The 18,532-nt window shown below is 35.6% G+C and overlaps 1 protein-coding gene across 1 annotated transcript in view; it reads right to left on the reverse strand.

The window, feature by feature from the left end:
* ADAM10 (ADAM metallopeptidase domain 10) overlaps positions 1,461 to 18,532 on the reverse strand; it is a 136,778-nt gene continuing 119,706 nt past the window's right edge. Inside the window, exons 12-16 of the mRNA XM_018054271.1 lie at positions 16,671 to 16,854; positions 15,864 to 15,972; positions 15,176 to 15,396; positions 5,480 to 5,606; positions 1,461 to 3,719 (exon numbers count right to left, since the gene is read on the reverse strand). Of these exons, the coding sequence (XP_017909760.1) occupies positions 3,625 to 3,719; positions 5,480 to 5,606; positions 15,176 to 15,396; positions 15,864 to 15,972; positions 16,671 to 16,854 (736 nt within the window). The 3' untranslated portion in view covers positions 1,461 to 3,624. The remainder of the gene's footprint in view (positions 3,720 to 5,479; positions 5,607 to 15,175; positions 15,397 to 15,863; positions 15,973 to 16,670; positions 16,855 to 18,532) is intronic.

The following is an 18,532-nucleotide window of genomic DNA, read 5'->3' on the forward strand; positions in this document are numbered from 1 at the left end:
GAGTGGAAAAACTTAACTGGTAATAAACAGAAAAAGATTTGAATGGAAGTTGTTTTTAAATGAGAACATAAAACCAGAAATGCTTAAACTGAAGCTGAGTTCTGTCAGGCAAACTCATTACCCTTTCTGCTCCTTAGAAGTCAGAAGTGCTTTTCAGGAAACTACAATTTCTTGTAACTTTAGTGACTTCTCTGAGGAATAACTGTCCCTGGCAGCTGCTTTAAAGCTAAATCCAACTTGCTCTCTAGTTTTGGGAGACCTTGACTCTTTAAATTTGGATAAGGAACATCATTTCCTAAACCCCTGAAGATGGGCTGTCCAGTTTTATAATGGACTTACTAAATTGACCCTCTTATACTTTTGATTAGAAATACTTAGGAAATTAAAACCCTTCCTAAGAACAAAAACCCATAATTGCACAGCTGCCATGGACACTAATCCCATCTTTGGGGAAATAATAATCCTTAGGTCTTAAAATGTATAGATCACAGGGACAGATATAAAAACTTGAGAGTGGTTTGCTCAGTTTGGAGAAATCTTCAGTTTTCACTAGTCTGTGAATATAACAAAAACAAAGCACCCAAAGCACAAACTGCTGAAAACACCTCAGAAAATAAGACTGATCAGATAACGCTGCCTTTCCCATAAAGAAGGCCTTCCCCAAACTGTATATTTTCTGACACTATAAAGGACACCAGTCCAGAAAGTGTAATAATTTATTCTATTGCTGAGTTAATCTAAATAACTTAAATATGCAGTTGTAAGTATAAACAGTAAACTTGTAATCATCCAAGTTAATATTGATAGTTTAATAAACATAATTAAACATAATACGTATTTTGAGGTTTCTGAATTAAAGTAAAAAGTATTGCATGTTTTTACTGACTTAACAAATACTACTTATTTAAACTGGCCTCAATATATTAAAAAAATAACTTGGGTTTGGGGTATATTATTCTGTGCAGGGCACTATTCTGGGCTTACAATTCTTTTTCTAGGTAAGGCTGAAATGTCAAGTCTTCTTACGTGCTATGAATTTGACAAAGCAGAAAAACATGGCTCAAATTTTTAAAATACACTTAACATCAAACTCAACATTTAAAATAAATGAAGTACTTAGCATTCAAAACTTTGGAAAAAATATGTAAGACCACAGTTTCCAAAGTGACTCAGCTCTTCCACTAAGACACGTTTAAGCACTCTGAATACTGATTAGAAATAATGCAAAGCAGTTGAGATGAGTTAAATGTTTTTCAAATGTTCACTGTGTATAGAAAGAGAGAGATCTAATCACAAAAATTTTTACATGAAGTCCTAACTAAGAATAAAGATATCTATACTTGTGTGGGAAGAGGCAATTCCCTTTCTGCTTAACCATCGCTTTCATTTAGTAAGGAAAGGCTGCCTTCCGGGACACTTCTTTTGATAGTTCTCAAAGTTCAAAGAGTATGAAACCTTCAAGTTGTTTCATCAAGTCTATTTATTAATGCATTTCAAGTTTCAAAAAACCTTACATCTTTGCACAATACTTTATTTTTTGCAATTTTTTAGTAAAAATTTCCAAAGTGAACAAAAAGATACTGTATAAAACACAGTGGACATTAAACTGACAGTAGTATTAGATCTCACTTGTCTTGATCCTTTTGTTTTACCACATCTTGATTTGGAGTGGAAAGAGTTCAGTGCATGTATCTCTTTTCAGAAAACATTTAACTTAGACTCAAAATAAAATAGGGCAGTTGTATACCTGCCAAAACCCTACCACAGGATAACATTTCAAGCAAAAAATGTACATGTTCAAAGTCTAGCACACTCAAGAAGTTACTAAGAACTCTGGCGGAGTAAAAGTCACCATTTTAGAAATGCAAACCCACTTCCAACCTTTGCACAGTCCAAAAACAAAGGCATTTAAATGATTTAAAAGCAATTACATACATATCTACCTACTTGTTTGTTTAGAATTATTTATAGTCTATCTGGGGTTTCATGTACAAAATTTGTCTCTAAATCATGTACAAAAAGCTGTATTTTGAAAAAAGTCACCACATACTGTACAAGTTTACAAGGAAGAGATCCCATTATTTTCTCTAGCATTTTTGGCCTTGCTGGCTTGCGTCACATTATGAGAATGATTGTGTAAACCTTATACTCTTAAGAAAAAAAGGAAAAAAAAAAAAGCCAAACACAAATCGTTTCAACTTTGCCTAAATTTGCCTCCTATGTGAAGCCAGGAAAATCATAGCTGTTTACTTCTAATTTAACATGATGTAGTTGGAAAACAGAAGCAATAAATATGTCACAAGCTTAAAGTTTTTTTTTTTTGTAATGCCCCCTTCCATTCCTGCATAGCAATAAGCCTGTTAATACATTAAATGCTTTTGACTTCTTTCTTTAAAAAGCCAATTATTTACAACTGTTTAAAAAATAAATTTGGAATGGGACATTGTGCTGTTTCACCTTCACTGCTGATAAAATATCTTAGGGAAAAAAGTGTCGGAAGGCCTATCTACAATTTTAACTACTAGTTGAGCAAATCACTCCTCTTTAGTGGTTACTGATGATCACGATGATATGCTGAAAACTCTGTCCAAATATCTTGATAAAACAGACACAGCTTTTCTTTTCCATATCAGACAAAACCCGAAACATAATTAACATACAAATAAGAGGCTGCAAATAAAAAGAATCATTTCACTGACCTAACTGCTACCAACATGAATAAAAATTTCACCTATCAATTCAAAAATGGAATTGAATTAGAAAGTTTAAAATAAGTAAGCAGAAATCAGACATTTACATAAAGAACTAGGTCTGAAGTAGTAGTATGCTGCGTATGTCCAGTTTTCACAACACGTAACTGTGTTCTTCAGTGTCGTCAATCCTGCGCTCTTAGCAGCCGTTTGATAAAACAAAATGAATATCAGAACCAACTCCATCATGAGGAAAAGGTAAACTGATTCTCTTCTCATAACTGCCCATGTAAAGCATGACAGAATCCTGGACCACTGAATACCACCATTCTCTGTTATCCTGAGTATGTCAATTAACAGTAATTTTTCATTAAGAGCGGAAAAAATTTTATAATACAAAGAAACATCCATATTGCAATTTCTGTTTACAATTGCACACAGAAGTACAGTGTACGTAAGAAATAACATGTCTGCATATAACAAGGTATGTACATTGGCAAGTGATGTCTCCAATGTTGAGGTGGTCGAGCCTCCTAGCCTTGATTGGCAGTTGAAAAAAATATATATATATTTAAATTTGTGATAAAAGTTTATCGAGAGCCAAGTTTGCCTGCAAGTGAAGAAAATGCAGCAACGAAGAACAGGGAACACGGGGCACGTAATAATATTCTAAGACTTTGTGCCATTAGGTTAAAAATATCTGTCTATAAGAAAATGGGGTTCCTTTTTTTTTCACATCCCACCCCCAAATTGGAATTTTCAGGCTTTAAAATTTAAGTAATTCCACCTGATCTGAGGACATGATCTCTTGCCATTTTTTTTCTTCTACTGTTATTTGTGAGGGTTTCATTTGGGGATGATGATTTAATAGGTTTCTCTTTGGAGTGAAGTTTTCCCATTGTAGGCACTAGGAAGAACCAAGGCAAAAGCTGAGTTAACGTCTCATGTGTCCCATCTGATAACTCTCCCGGGGCCTCTGACGCTGGGGCTGTTGAATGGGCTGTGGAGGTCTTCTCCTCTTTAAAGTGCCTGTGGGTCACAAACAAAAGCAAAAGAGGTTTATCATGACCTTTTCAATTTTTTAAAGACAAAGTTGCCATTTCAATAAAAAAAAAGAGGTTCTGGTAGCCATAATGTAAAAAATAAAACAGAGACAGGTAAAATAATTTCAATAATATTTTTATTTTATTAACCCAATATAGCCAAAATATTAATAATTATTAATAAAATATTTCATCTTAAAAATACTAATTCTTCAGAGTTTGACACTTAACCGTCTGAGCCACCAGGGAAGCCAGAGTTTGGTAGGCATTTTATATCTACAATATATCTTAACTGAGACTAGCCACAGTACAACTGCTAAAAAGCTACAACTATCAGATTGATATGGATTCTGAGGACAGACTCCAAGAGGAAGAAACTGCTGGGTATCTTTGAGCAAATGACTTAACCTCTCTGAAGCTCAGATGATTAGTCTGTAAAACAGAGACAATTAACTAACTCATATAGTCTGTTGTGATAATTCATGTGAAAGTGCTCAACATCTTTTGTGAGGGTTCAATAAATAGCAGTTAAGAGCTGGCATTTTCTTAAAATGAAATTAAGTAAGAATTTTCATTGAATGAGAATAATGTAGTCTCATTCAATAAAATGAACTGGTAGTGTAGTTAAAAAGTGTCATGTGGCCCTTGGAAATCCCTAAGAAACTGACAAAAATTCCTGACTGCTAAGGCAGTAATTTGAAAAGCAATGACATCGAAATCAAATTTCCTTTGCTTCCCTCCAAGATACTGTCCAAGAATGACTAGATAAGGAAATACAGGAGAACGGAGGGAAAATTATAAGAAAGCCCTAGTTTTAAACAATTTTATGTAGGGCAGTGGATTTGGCCTGAGGCAAGAGGCTTCAAGAGGCGAAGTGAGTGGGAGGCAGGAGAAGGAATCCTGGGATGGTGCCCACCCTTGAACATGCAAGAACAGAGTCCAAGGGTCCTGAAGAAAGGATGGAAGGGACACCCAGCCTGGGGAGGAGGAGGGAGAAATAGGCAGGGCCTAAATAATCTGGTAAATGGATTTCTTATCCTTCTCCAAATCCATGAAATGAAAAGTCACTCAGTCATGTTCAACTCTTTGCGAACCCATGGACTATACAGTCCATGGAATTCTCCAGGCCAGAATACTGGAGTGGGTAGCCTTTCCCTTCTCCAGGGTCTCTCATATAAAGGTCTTTCCCATCTCTCATCTCCTCCCAGCCTTGGCTCCCTGAGCGCTAAAGGATGGAGACAAAACCTTAGGAGTTGTTTTCAGAGATGGAGAATGACTACAGTTGTTTGGTAGCTGAAGCCTCTACCCTAAGACTCTCCCACAGACTGGAATCTGTATGCCCCTACAAGAGAAATCTATATCTTTCCCTAAGGAAAATAAGTTTATGTGAATAAACTGATCAGAATATATTTCAGGAGCATGAACACAAAACCCATAACTGAAGCATAGCTATTAGAAAGACCAATCCTTTAAAAGTGGTCTATCATAATAAAACCAAAAAGGGAAGATTTTACTATTTTTTTTTAAAAAAAGGATATATTACCATTAAATCAGCAGCCATAAGCTAGACTACATTGATTGGGGGGGGGGGGAACACTTAAAAATCAACTAAATAATCCACCTAGTAATCCCATTCTCAAGGAGAAAGTGCTACAAATCAACTACTAAAGACTCCTTTAAAATTCAGTCCTACTTGCTGAATGGTTCTGAGTAATAAAAATATATACCTTGCTCAAATTGTCTTACCTGGAAGAGGTTTAGGAGGAGGCAACTTTGGATTACTACTTGGAGTGTGTACACTGCATATCTTAATAAAACCAGCCATTAACATGATCAGGGCAATTCCCATAAGTAATACTGCCCACCAATAAGCCTAGAAATAAAAAGATTTTTCCAATGAAAAACCTATAAAATATTTTAGAATATTTTGTACTATATATTACATTTTAATTTTTAAACATTTGTTCATTGGGAGTTGATAGCTATCACATAAAAGCACATATATATAAATTTCTTTAAATATAAAAAAGTACAAAGGAGGAAAGAAAAATCACCTATAATTTCACTTCCTAGAGGAAACCACTCAATCTTATTTTCATTTCAGTTACTCTCTAGTGACTTAGAAGATATATAGCTTGCTTTAAATTCTACTAGATTTTAAAAATATTCTTTAACCTATAAATTTTTCTAATCATCAAAGCTAAGACTGAAATTCTACCTTGTTTGAGGCCCCTCTTTCCTGTTTCTCTATTTCATTAGGAACTCTAGTCTCAGACTACCATTATTAAATTATTTTTATACAATCTATCTTAGTTTTCATTTTATATATATATATAATACCTATTACATATATATTCATTTATTTAAAGGTTAACTGCCTTCTTTAACACGAAAAGTGGAAGGATATACATATGCCAGAAGCAGGCAAAGTTTATCTCTGAGAAGGTACTAAAATTTCACTTCCAACTTATATCATATTAGATCAATTAGCCAAACAAAAAAACTTCAAAAATTACTGGCATAATTTATAGAAAAATTGTGCTGCCATTCATAATAAATCCTAAATCTATTTTGCAACTCAAAATATTCAAGGTTTGTCTTAAGATAGCATATAATAAACACCATACAAAATAGTAACAATTAGAAAACTATGAACCTTCTATTATTAAAATGCATACATAGTTATTGCTAATTTTGCCAATAAAACTCACATTTAAGAAGAGTTTCTATGATCTAGGGCCTTACAACAAACAGGCTACTACTTCTGGAAATAAAAGCTAAAAGAAAAATGAATGCTGTGGCAGAACACCCCACTTTCCCCATGTGTGTAAAGCCATGTGTATAAATTTACACAGACATATAAATTTGTTTAATTTTGAAAGACACCCCAAACTTACAGAAAAGTTCCAAGTACAATACAAAGAAGTTTTTAAAATCTAGAACCATCTAAGAGTAAGCTGCTTCCATGATGTCCTATTACACTTGAACAATTCGACATATAGTTCCTACAATCTATGGGTGTTTTTCCTAGATAATCACAATATAATCATCAAAATCAGGAAACTGGTATTGCTAAATTAGTACCATTAAATCCTCAGACTGACTCATTCAAGTTTTGCCATTTGTCCCAATACCATCCAATTCAGACCCATGTTGCCTTTAGCAGTTGTGTTTCTTTAGTCTCCTGCAATCTGGAAATAATCCACAGTCTTTCCAGCTTATATAACTTGGACACTTTTGAGGATTACAGATCAGTTATTTTGCATTGGAATGTCCCTCAATTTGGGTTTCTCAGATGTTTCTCCATTATTAGAGTCATCTTTAGTTAGAGTATCTCAGAAATGATGCTTTATTGTCATTGCATCTGATCATGAGACACACGACTTTGATCTCATTACTGAAGATGGTTTACTTGACCACTTCATCAAGGTGTAAACTGCCAACCTTTACCAAAAAGATACTCTTCTCTTTTGCAGTCAATGAGTATTTCATACAGACATAATTTAGAACCATGTAAATATTCTATCCCTTATAAAACTTACAATTTATTCATTTGTTCATTCTCTCTCAGTTTCCTATTTTCTTGAATGGGTTATAATCCATTACTGTCATTATTATATCTTTTGGGCCTGTCCTCACCATTCTCTGAGCACTGAAGCTGGCATGAGGAGTTCCAGATCCATCTTGTTCTTTCCCTGTCCCAGCCCTGGAATCAGCCATTTCTCCAAGGAGCCCCCGTTTCTCTTAGAACTGCCCTTCGTAAGCAGACAATTCCTCTCAATACTGATACTCTGACATTCCAAGCCAGCCACCCCTCCACAGGGCACACAGGGCACCCTGCCCTGTGCCAAGAGAGCTCCCCTCGCCAGGCAGGTATGCCTTGCCTGCTTGGTGTCACCTAATTGCCTTTAGGAATGAAGTGTTCAAAAAAGGAGAGAGTAAGGGGTGATGCGATTCAGCCTTGCTGCTGAGAGATTTGATCTTTCAAGAGATGCTACAAATCTGAATTTTTATATGAACACTGTTTTTAAATGCTGACAACTCATTCAAAATTTCTAAAAACAACAGGCAGACCATACAAGACACATGTGCTGGGTCGAATGTGGCTTGGGAACCAGAGTTTACAATCTACTTTTCAGAAGCCATTTTTTATATCCTCCTGAGAGTGCCACATAGTTTCCTAAATTTTTCTTTTGGTTTCTATAGAAAATAATTTTCAGAGGACTGCTCCTCCCTGTGAGTCTTTAGGATAATATACCCTTTCCCTTGTTAGATAAATCTCCCATTGGATCCAGTTTTTCTTCCTGTTTTATTCATCCTCAAATAACGGACCTGCTATTTATCAAAAGGTAGGGTTTAAGTCCTGTTGTTAGTCTTTCAACTCGAGCGCAGGCTCATTCCTCTTTTCATTTCTGCCTACTGTCACATGCAGAACTATACACATAGTTTTGTCCTATTCCAAGCATCCAGAGGCTTTTGAAATGTGGCATTTAATGCAGTAAGACATTCTTCGACCTTTCCTGTTTGCAACTCTGGCACGCTGACCTAGTAAAAAACATCAGGAACCAACATCACCAGCTTGTACTGCTATAAGCACTCTTCCTGCTCTGTAACAGAGATCCACAACCTTGGCTACCCATTACAATTACCTGGAAAGCTTTTAAAACTCAGTTACCCGGACTAAATCTCAGATTCTGATAGGGTGGGGGTAGATCCTGACATCAGCAATTTTGTTAAAGCTGGCCACATGATTCCATTACATAGCCAAGACTGGGAACTACCTGTCTCTACCAAGGGTCAGCAAACTTTTTCTATAAAGGGCCAAACAATAAATACTTAGGCTTTGTGGGCCATATGATTTGGTCAAAACTATTCATATCAGCCACTGTAGTACAAAATCAATCATAGATAAGAAACAAACAGGTGAGTGTGGTTGTGTTCCAGGAAAACATTACTTACAATTCAGTGTGCTCGTGTAGGGCCCAGGCAACTGCATTTTAACTGAGCATGCCCGTGGCCAGCATGCAGATGAGTGCTTCTTAGTGTAGACATGCGGGCACTGTGGGAAGGACCATTTTGAGCAATGCAGGGAGTCTAGCATACATGGCTCTCATCTATCAAATGCCATCAGAGTCCCTCAGCTGCTCTGACAACTACTGTATATTTCCAAACATCCTCTGGAAAGGCAGTATCACTTCTAAATGTGATCCAATCCAAAGCCCAAAGAGGCAAGGATCTTCCTACTATTTTCAGGCTGGTGAGCTAGGTCTGTTTCAGGAGACACAACTTCCATTCCTGGTGTTCATTATATTCTCTAACACACTTCCTTCCTTCTAGTCTTCGCTGCTGAAAACCATTCCACATGGTCACCAGTGTTACAGTTACTTAAAACATGGAATTACATCACTCCTCTATGTAAAACTTTTCTTCAAAAGCTTCCCACCAAAGATCTCCAAGATAAATAAGTGGGAGACAGAAAAAAACAAAACCTGTGCATACAATGAACTGCGGCCCAACATACATATAATTCTGCTTGTTTTTTAAAACTATATTTTTCTATAAAAATACAGCTTCTGAAAAATATACTCCCTCTTCATAAAACATTTACCTGTCCCTCTACTTCTATTAGCCCTTTAGAACTTAGCTTTGGCATCACCTCCATATAAAAACCTTCCCCAAATAGGTTCTCTTATTTCTTATGAAAATGATGCAGAACTGAAAATATGTTTCTATGTGCTTACCTTCTCTATCGCAAACTGGACTGAGAGCTTTTTGAATTTATATTCTATAAACTCAGTATCTACTCTACCAAAAAGTATCCACTGGACTAGTTATTAACACGTTAATCATTACTCCAAATACTGACTTTTCAGAACACTTCTACCAGCTCATTTATTGTATCTAGATTTCCCACATATACAAATAATGTAAAAGGCTCTTATAACACAGAACAAAAAAGTTATGGTTCAATCCTCTTCTGATACCAGTTTTTCAGTACCTACACAGTCTTACATAGAAATGCAAGTGGTATGGCAATAAGACAAGCAGACTAGAAAGAGGAAGCTTGAATTTAATACTGGTTATAACTTTGCAGAAAAAAAGGTCAAAAGGACCAAGTCCCAGCTGAGATTAAAGACATTTGCGAAAATACAGTACCTAGGTCTCTGAGTATTTGCAGTCCCTTCTAGCATTGTTCCTGGTCTTCCTCTAAAATCTTCCAGGTAACTACATATTTCAAAAGCCCAAGGCTTGAGATATTTTCATGAAAATAACAGTAGCTTTTCAGAAACTGAATATTGCAAAGGATAGAAGACAGCAAGAAAAAAACAAAGCAATAGTGCATTTGAGAATGTTAATAAATACAGCCACCTCTGGTAAAGGGAATTTTTTAAATGCTTCCTTTAAAACAGAATTATCAGAAAGCAGTAAATGTTAAATTACATGTTTTCTATTTTATAGGTACTATAAAATCTGGGAAAAGAATACAAACGAGGCTAATAAATGCAAAATATGTGTTTCATCTCAAAAAAGGGATCACGATTTGTCCACTTGTTAGGAGTTTAAAATAAAAGAGAACTGTCATTCATTCAATAAGCATTTAATGAGCGTAAATTATGAGTCAAGCTCTTGTCTTTCATAGATACAAAGGTGTTAAGTGAAACTTAAAAGAGACAAAGAGAAGACATCCAAAAGTTAAAAACAAAAAGAAAAGCTTAGAAGCTAACAAAGTACTATATCAAGTCTGAGAAAATAATCCTACAAAAGAAACAGACAGATGACGTTCAACATATCCACTTATATGGCCAAAAGAAAACAAAGTACAAAAATGGAGTCAAAATGACAAAATGAAAGGTCAAAATTTACCAGTCTAATTTATTATATTCCAATTAGGATAATTTTTTATTTAATAATCTAAATAAACAAAAAGGACCTCTAGGATAATAATAAAAAAAACAGTCTTCATCCAAAAAACTGTGAGGGGGAAAGAGCAAGACAAACAATTAAGTATCTTCAGACATAAGATAATCTGAACTGATTTTTAAGATATCTAGAAAAAGTCAGTCACAGAATCCTCTCAGTGAATTTCCAGTGTTAACAATGATCACTCACAGCAAACTCACTCTAGACTTCCTGTGAGTCACAAGACCATGTGGGGCCCACAGTTCCTTGTCATGATACTGATTATGCCATCCTGCAGGGGCAGAAAGCTCCCCTTCTATCCTTCAGAAGATGCCATTGTCCAGCCTCTGACTAAATGTTCTTTCATCCTTCAACCCCATGCACCACTCCTCACACCAATCTGCCAAGGCAACTGGCTATTGATCTCCTGTTACTTTAAACTCAGCCTGGGCAAGCAGTTAAAATACCACTGAGTGAAACCCGAAAATATTATAACTTAAAATTACAATATGTACAATTTTTCTGTTCCATATAAATCATGACATTTATTCATCAAGCAAATGCATACTGACTCCTCATCATATGCCAAATAAGCCCTGTGACAACAATGTATCTTTGTTGTTAAGGTTTCAATAGTAATGTCCATGAGGCCTATTCTATCAGGCAATGAAGGACTCTAAAGGTCCACAGCCACCTTCCACTTTCAACACAGCAGGATGACAAAGTAGAAATTTTCTGTTACAAGTCTCTTAAAAGAAGACATTATATTGCAGAGGCTGTAAAAATGGTTCCCAAACTTTAGCATGCATCATCATCTACTGACTCAGTGGGTCCAGGTGGGACCTGATCATATTTGCATTTTTATCCAGTTCCCAGGTGATGCTGATGCTGCTGGTCAGGGGACTACACTTGGACATCCATTAGTCTAGATTAGGGTTAGCAAACATTTCCTATCAAGCCCAGACAAATATTTTAGGCTTTGTGAGGCCACGCAGTCTCTAAGTACAAACAAAAGCTGCCATAAGCAATATGTAACTGAATCAGTGTGGCCATGTTCTGATAAATCATTATTTATGGACACTGAAATATGAATTTCATGTAATTTTCAAAGGAATATTATTCTCATTTTTTTCAACTACTTAAAAATGTGAAACCATTCTTACCTTGTGAGCCATATAAAAATCGGCAGTGGGCTGAATTTTGTTCATGAGCCATAGTTTGCCAACCCCTGCTCTACATGAATGATTGGTTCTCAATTCCAGCTACTCATCAAAATTGAGTGCTGGGAGCTCTGAAATGACCCGAACACTTAGGCTCTGTTCCAAGAGATTCTGACTTAACTGGTCTATGTTGTTAGATGATTCTCATGTACAACATGAATAAAAGTCAGGTAAGTGTGGAAAATGGAAGTTTAAAAGATTTCTTATTGTAGGATGTCTCACAATATTATCACAAATCTCCAAGATGGGAACCATAATATGCAATATTTTCTGGATTCATTTGACAACCAAGTGCATAATGTTTTGTGAAACACATGGAAACACTGCTCTAAATCTTTCATAAAGAATACCATACACAATACTTAGGTTCATAAAATTACAGAAAAATAAGAAGAAATTAATTAAAAAATGAGAAACACATTTGATGTTTGTCAAAAATAATAATGAAAAGATAAACTTCTGATAAATCTGAACAAATTAAAAAGAAAAAAGCCACCAACAGGCAATTATCTTAAAGTGTGGGGGAAACACACCAATAAAACTTAAAAAATCAAGGTTAAAGATGGTTTTCTATGTCAGATCTAACACAAAAGGTGCAGAAAATGTGAATTATGGAAGAAAACAAGAAAGAATCACCAATACACCTATTTAAAGAAAAAGTGACAGTGATACAGGATCTTAACAGATTTCCTGGTGACTTTTCTCCAACTTTTCAGGAACGAGGTAAACTCTCTGATAAATCTGAAGGATGTTTATCATCATCTCCTGGCCAGACACACAGCAGGCACTCAGCCTACTTTATTTAAACGTTACTGTCAAGAACAACTTTTCCCTAGAAAAGAAAAAGTCTTTTCAACAAAATTTCTTTGGTGCCAGTAGCAGGCAGTAATTCATACTCTGAACTATTAAACAAACTGTTAAGGTTCTTCCCACTCTACCTTCAAGAGGGAAAATACCACCACAGGATACCATGGAAAGGAGACAAAAAAGCCACCAGGTATCAGTGGAAAGGAAAGTCAGTGAAACTAACTCATCATTCCTATCATTGCTTCTTATACCAGAGTGAACTAATTACCTACATTACTAACTGGATGGACATACCTTATACACAATGAAAGACCTAAGCACAGCTATTAATATAACAAAACAAACTCTGTCATGCAACTGAACTCTACAAATAACACAAATATGACAAATAACTCACAAGAAACTGGCTGTTGTTTATCTTACTGTTTGATATGATTAATGCCCACAAATGCACCAACAGCCTAATGGTACTCAGGTATTATGGACCATGCTCTTCAAAAGGGTGGCATGTGGATATCAACATTGCTATTCTATAATTACTTAAGGCAAACTTGCATAAACCTGAAAGTGCCTAATTAATCAGTTCCACAGCATAAGAAAAGACTTCACATTGCTGAAATCCATTGCAAGAAGCATTTCACAAAATCCTCAAAACTAAAATATGAAAAAAAGGTCTTCAAAACACTTTAACCAAAAAGATCATTTCTAGTAAACATTTTAAAATAGGAATAAATGAGTTTTTTAAATTCTAAGTGAGTCAAAATTAGATACAATGGAGAAAAATGAAAAAAAAATATTTCTAGGTGATATGATTTACAATCTAGAAAACCTAAAATATGCCTGAGTTTATGGCACAACATAAACTCAGCAGAACATAACCCTGTGATTCCAATTATCAGATTTTTTTCCCTTTGAACATACTGTTTCCCATTGTAGACAAGTATACCAGATCTCAACTTTTTCTTATTAGAGATAATCAGAAAAAAAGAAAATAGAAACTGGATTTGATTTGAAAACAGGGAAATAAGTAAGGGGGCCAAGAAATGTAAGTTACTTGAAATCACAGAATTGTCAAATGTGAGATTGGTGACCTCAATCCCTGTGTAATTCCAAGCCTGTACTCGGTTCACTTTAGCACAGAGCCAGAAGGCATCTTTAGTTTAACAGATACTTTCTGAATACACTATACATTCAACACAGGGGTACAAAAATGAGTCACATACAATGTGGAGACCCAATTATCTGGATTAAAACCTAGGTCTCCTAAATCCAACTTCAACAGTCCTCCCACTATTCAGTCATTACCCATCTAAAAATCGCATATTCTAACATGCAAAGTATTATTCTTCCTATATATAATAAACACTTCAGATATACAATAATCCTAGAGATAATTCCAAAAGTCTTATTGTAGAGTTTTACTACAATAGTCCCCAAAAGGACTGACAACCCAGACAGAGGGCTATTGTTGTGTGTGCTTTTAAGCCATTCTCATTTTAAAAACTGTAAAAAATAATTTGGGAAGGGGGAGGAATCAATTTCCAAAGCAGACTTATTCAGTTCAGCCACAGCACAGTCTCTAATACATCACTTCCAAATTTCCTACTGTTACCTAAATGTAAACACTTAGAAATACTTAAACGACTTAAGATAGTCATTCTGAGTGATCTTTTTCAAAAATGTCAGGTAATTCAACATTTATACAATTGGGGAAAATGTGGTTTAAAAATAATATAGTTCACTAGATTTAAGTTGAATAAACATCCACAGTCATTAATAAATCTACAAAAGGCTCTGTATCTGATCTTTCCCTGTTCAACATTTCCTATTATGGACAAGACGAAGATCCAGAAATTATACTGAAACATCAGAAAAAAATCTTCAGAAAATTTTTCATCTCTCCTGTTCAGCAAGGTAGAACCCAGAGCTGGCTATCTGTCATATTGAGACAAGGGAGAAGTATAAAAAGCAAGCAGGGCTTTCCAAAATCAACTTGAAGAAATTCTACGACAATACTCTAATCCTATGAGGTTAACGCATCCAAGACATGAACCAGGGAGCAAAGTAAAACAGAATGACTCCCATCACCTACCAACCAAATCTATGAATGATACACACGTGAAGTGTGTATCTGACTGCTTTAGAAGAAAATAAAGCTCAGGGCTATTTGAACTTTAAAACTCATTCTTCAGATAAAGTACAGTTGACCCTTGAAGGAGACAGGTTAATCATAGTTGGCCCATCACATCCATAGTTCCTTTATATCCATGGTTCCTCCGTTATCTGCAGATTTAACCAGCTTCAGATTGTGTACTAGTACAGTATTTACTACAAAAATAGCCACTTGTCAGTGGACTCATGCAGTTCAAACCCATGTTGTTCAAGGGTCAACTATAATTTCAGTATAAACAGGAAAGAAGTGATTTTCTAATAACATTGGTGACCTCTAACCAAGTAAAATTATGATCAAATCATTTTAAGATAAGGTTTCTTTAGAAATAAAAACTATACTTACCACAATCCATTCAGCTATGTTTTCATAGAGCTCTGGACTGAAAATTGCTTTTTTAAGCCTCGCTAGAGGACCATCAGCATCTACTAGTCTGCACCGCATGAAAACATCACAGTAGCCTCTAAAATCGTTGCATGGGGATCCAGGTTGCAGGGTGATAGTTCGACCAAGGAAGTACTTGTTCCACTGCACAGACCCTGTACTGGCACAAGTTGATGGCTCCACTGTAAAAGAAGTGCCAAATATTAGCTGAAGATCAGATTCTCTATTGGGTTAGCTGGGAGAAAGGGAGGAAAGAAAGAAACTGCCTAAAATCATCACTGTGACATGCTACATAGGCTTTCATCAGTTAGACTGGATAATACCCTTACTAATTCACCTTAAATATCACAACACAAACAACCAGCAACTCTTTTGACTTAGTACCTATAATGGCTTAAAATCCTTCTAACAGTGTATATATTAATTATTGCAAAAACATTGGCAGGTTTCGTCTACTTCATGTTAAAAACACTGTAGGGATCACAAAACTGGAAACACAATGCTATGCCATATTTAAATATTTCTCAAGAGAATCAGTTCAGCTGGAAATTATCTGTCCCAACTGTATACCAAAGTTTAACACTTAACATTTAGGAGAAAATAAGGTTTTTCAAACAGATTTTATACTCGTGCATTTTCAAAGCCTTACTCTTCTTCATACAGCAGACATGGCATAATTCCTTATCATCTTTGCCATCAGAACTGGCACAGGTACACTCCTCCAAGCCATGTTTCTCACAGATAGAACCTGCACATTGCTGAAAGAAAAATAAAAGACCAATTATTTAATCACTATACAGTCAAACCTCTTGTTCCCAGTAACAGACAGATGCCTCCAATACTAAAATAACTAAGTAAAAATACAAGAGGTGGTGGGAGTACAGATTAGAATCAGAAACGGACCATATAAACACATCTTAAAAAGAGCAAGTGCAAATAAGATAGTAAATCTTAAAAAAATGTTAACAAAGATCTAGACAAAACAGAAACAGAGGCGATTAGATGAACACCAACTTTATGTTGGTTATTACTGTTCCTTTATAAGAAGAGGAAAATGAAAAGCTCCTCACGTAGAGGAAAGTGACTGTTTAGCCAAGAAAGCTTTAAAGGCTTCAAAGGCACAGGAAATAATCAAGAGTCCTTTTATTTAGGGTATTAAAATATTAATTTATAAAACTTAAAAGCAGTACAAAGTTACATGCCTAGTTACATAACTATTTTTCTCTAGAGTATCAAACACATGCAGTAGAAAGTTGAAAGACAAGTCAATAACAAACCGAATGCCACCAGGCACTTATGCCACATAACGCAGTCAACAGCTTTGTGGGGAAATAGATACGGATGCTGAAACTGGGACTGAGATGAATTACTTTAACTGTGAGGCTTTAAGTGTCAAGAAACAATTATTCTGAAAAAGGTTTCATAAAATTAAGTGAAAAACAAATCAAATGCTTACCCCATTAATGCACACTTGTGTATGCCTATTACAGTCTGTGAAGTTCGGTTTAGGATCAGAGGCTGGGCAGAGAGCTGTGATGCCATTACATATTCCTTCTTTTGCACAGTCTGAATCATCCCGACACTTTTCAGTTTTTGACTTGAATGCACACTGTGCTGTACAACAGGGACCTTGACTTGGACTAAAAGAAGTACTGAGTTGAGTAAAGAAAATCACTAGGACATTTCCTATACAATAGATACAGTCTTAATTTTTAAATCGTAAGTATTATCTTTTAAATGTTAAGTATGTTACTGTTATACAACTCTTACTGGAACAAGAGGTTACTAAATTTTAACATTCTAATAATCACAGAAAAATGATGAAGAATCTTGTTTTTATAATGAAGGCATACTATATTCAGCATTCTTATTCTATTTGCCTTTAGTAAAAGGTTACAATGGAAAATGGGTTAAATACTAGGTAAGTCATCAGTTTTTCATAGATATATCACACATTAGTCAATTTATCATTTTTTGTCACATTTACACATTAAAAACAAATTAGGATACACAGAACATCTATTTTAAAAGTACTGCAAAAACAATATTCTATTGCTTATATTTATCACTACCAGAATCATTTGAGAAGTGAAATAAATTGTATGACACTAAGTTACAAGAATGTATGGAATCCATATTACCTAAATATTTAAAGCTAAAATTCTAAAAATACTGATGAAAGTCACATTTTTAATATTATGAACTAAACAATATGTATTTTATTGAGCTGCTTATTTAACTTATATGCAGAGTACATCATGAGAAATGCTGGGCTGGAGGAAGCACAAGCTGGAATCAAGATTGCTGGGAGAAATATCAGTAACCTCAGATATGCAGATGACACCACCCTTATGGCAGAAAGTGAAGAACTAAAGAGCTGCTTGATGAAAGTGAAAGGGGAAAGTGAAAAGGTTGGCTTAAAGCTCAACATTCAGAAAACGAAGATCATGGCATCCCATCCCATCACTTCATGGCAAATAGATGGGCAAACAGTGGAAACAGTGGCTGACTTTATTTTGGGGGGCTCCAAAATCACTGCAGATGGTGATTGCAGCCACAAAATTAAAAGACGTTTACTCCTTGGAAGGAAAGTTATGACCAACCTAAACAGCATATTAAAAAGCAGAGACATTACTTTGTCAGCAAAGGTCCATCTTGTCAAGGCTATGGTTTTTCCAGTGATCATGTATGGATGCTAGAGTTGGACTATAAAAAAAGCTGAGTGCTGAAGAATTGATGCTTTTGAACTGTGGTGTTAAAGAAGACTCTTGAGAGTCCCTTGGACTGCAAGGAGATCCAACCAGTCCATCCTAAAGGAGATCAGTCCTGAGTTTTCATTGGAAGGAAATGAAACGTCTTTCAACTGATGTTGAAGTTGAAACTTCAGTACTTTGGCCACCTGATGCAAAGAGCTGACTCATTTGAAAAGACCCTGATGCTGGCAAAGATTGAGGGCAGGAGAAGGGGATGACTGAGGGTGAGATGGTTGGATGGCATCACTGACTCAATGGACATGGGTTTGGGTGGACTCCAGGAGTTGGTGATGGACAGGGAGGCCTGGCGTGCTGCGGTTCATGGGGTCGCAAAGAGTCGGGCATGACCAAGAAGAGACTGAACTGAACTGAGCATCCTCTGCATGTCTTTAACACCCACCACACAAATTGTAATTATAAGTAGCTCAATCTGCCAGCAAAGGTGCACTAAATAATCCTATTCCAGAAAAATAAAACAAATAACAAAGTTCCAAAACCACATACATCTCTTAATTGATTTTCTTCTTTTTTAATCTGGTTTTAAATATGACATAACTACCTTCAG

The sequence above is a fragment of the Capra hircus genome, chromosome 10, assembly GCF_001704415.2.
Source record: "Capra hircus breed San Clemente chromosome 10, ASM170441v1, whole genome shotgun sequence".
Classification (NCBI taxonomy): Eukaryota; Metazoa; Chordata; class Mammalia; order Artiodactyla; family Bovidae; genus Capra; species Capra hircus.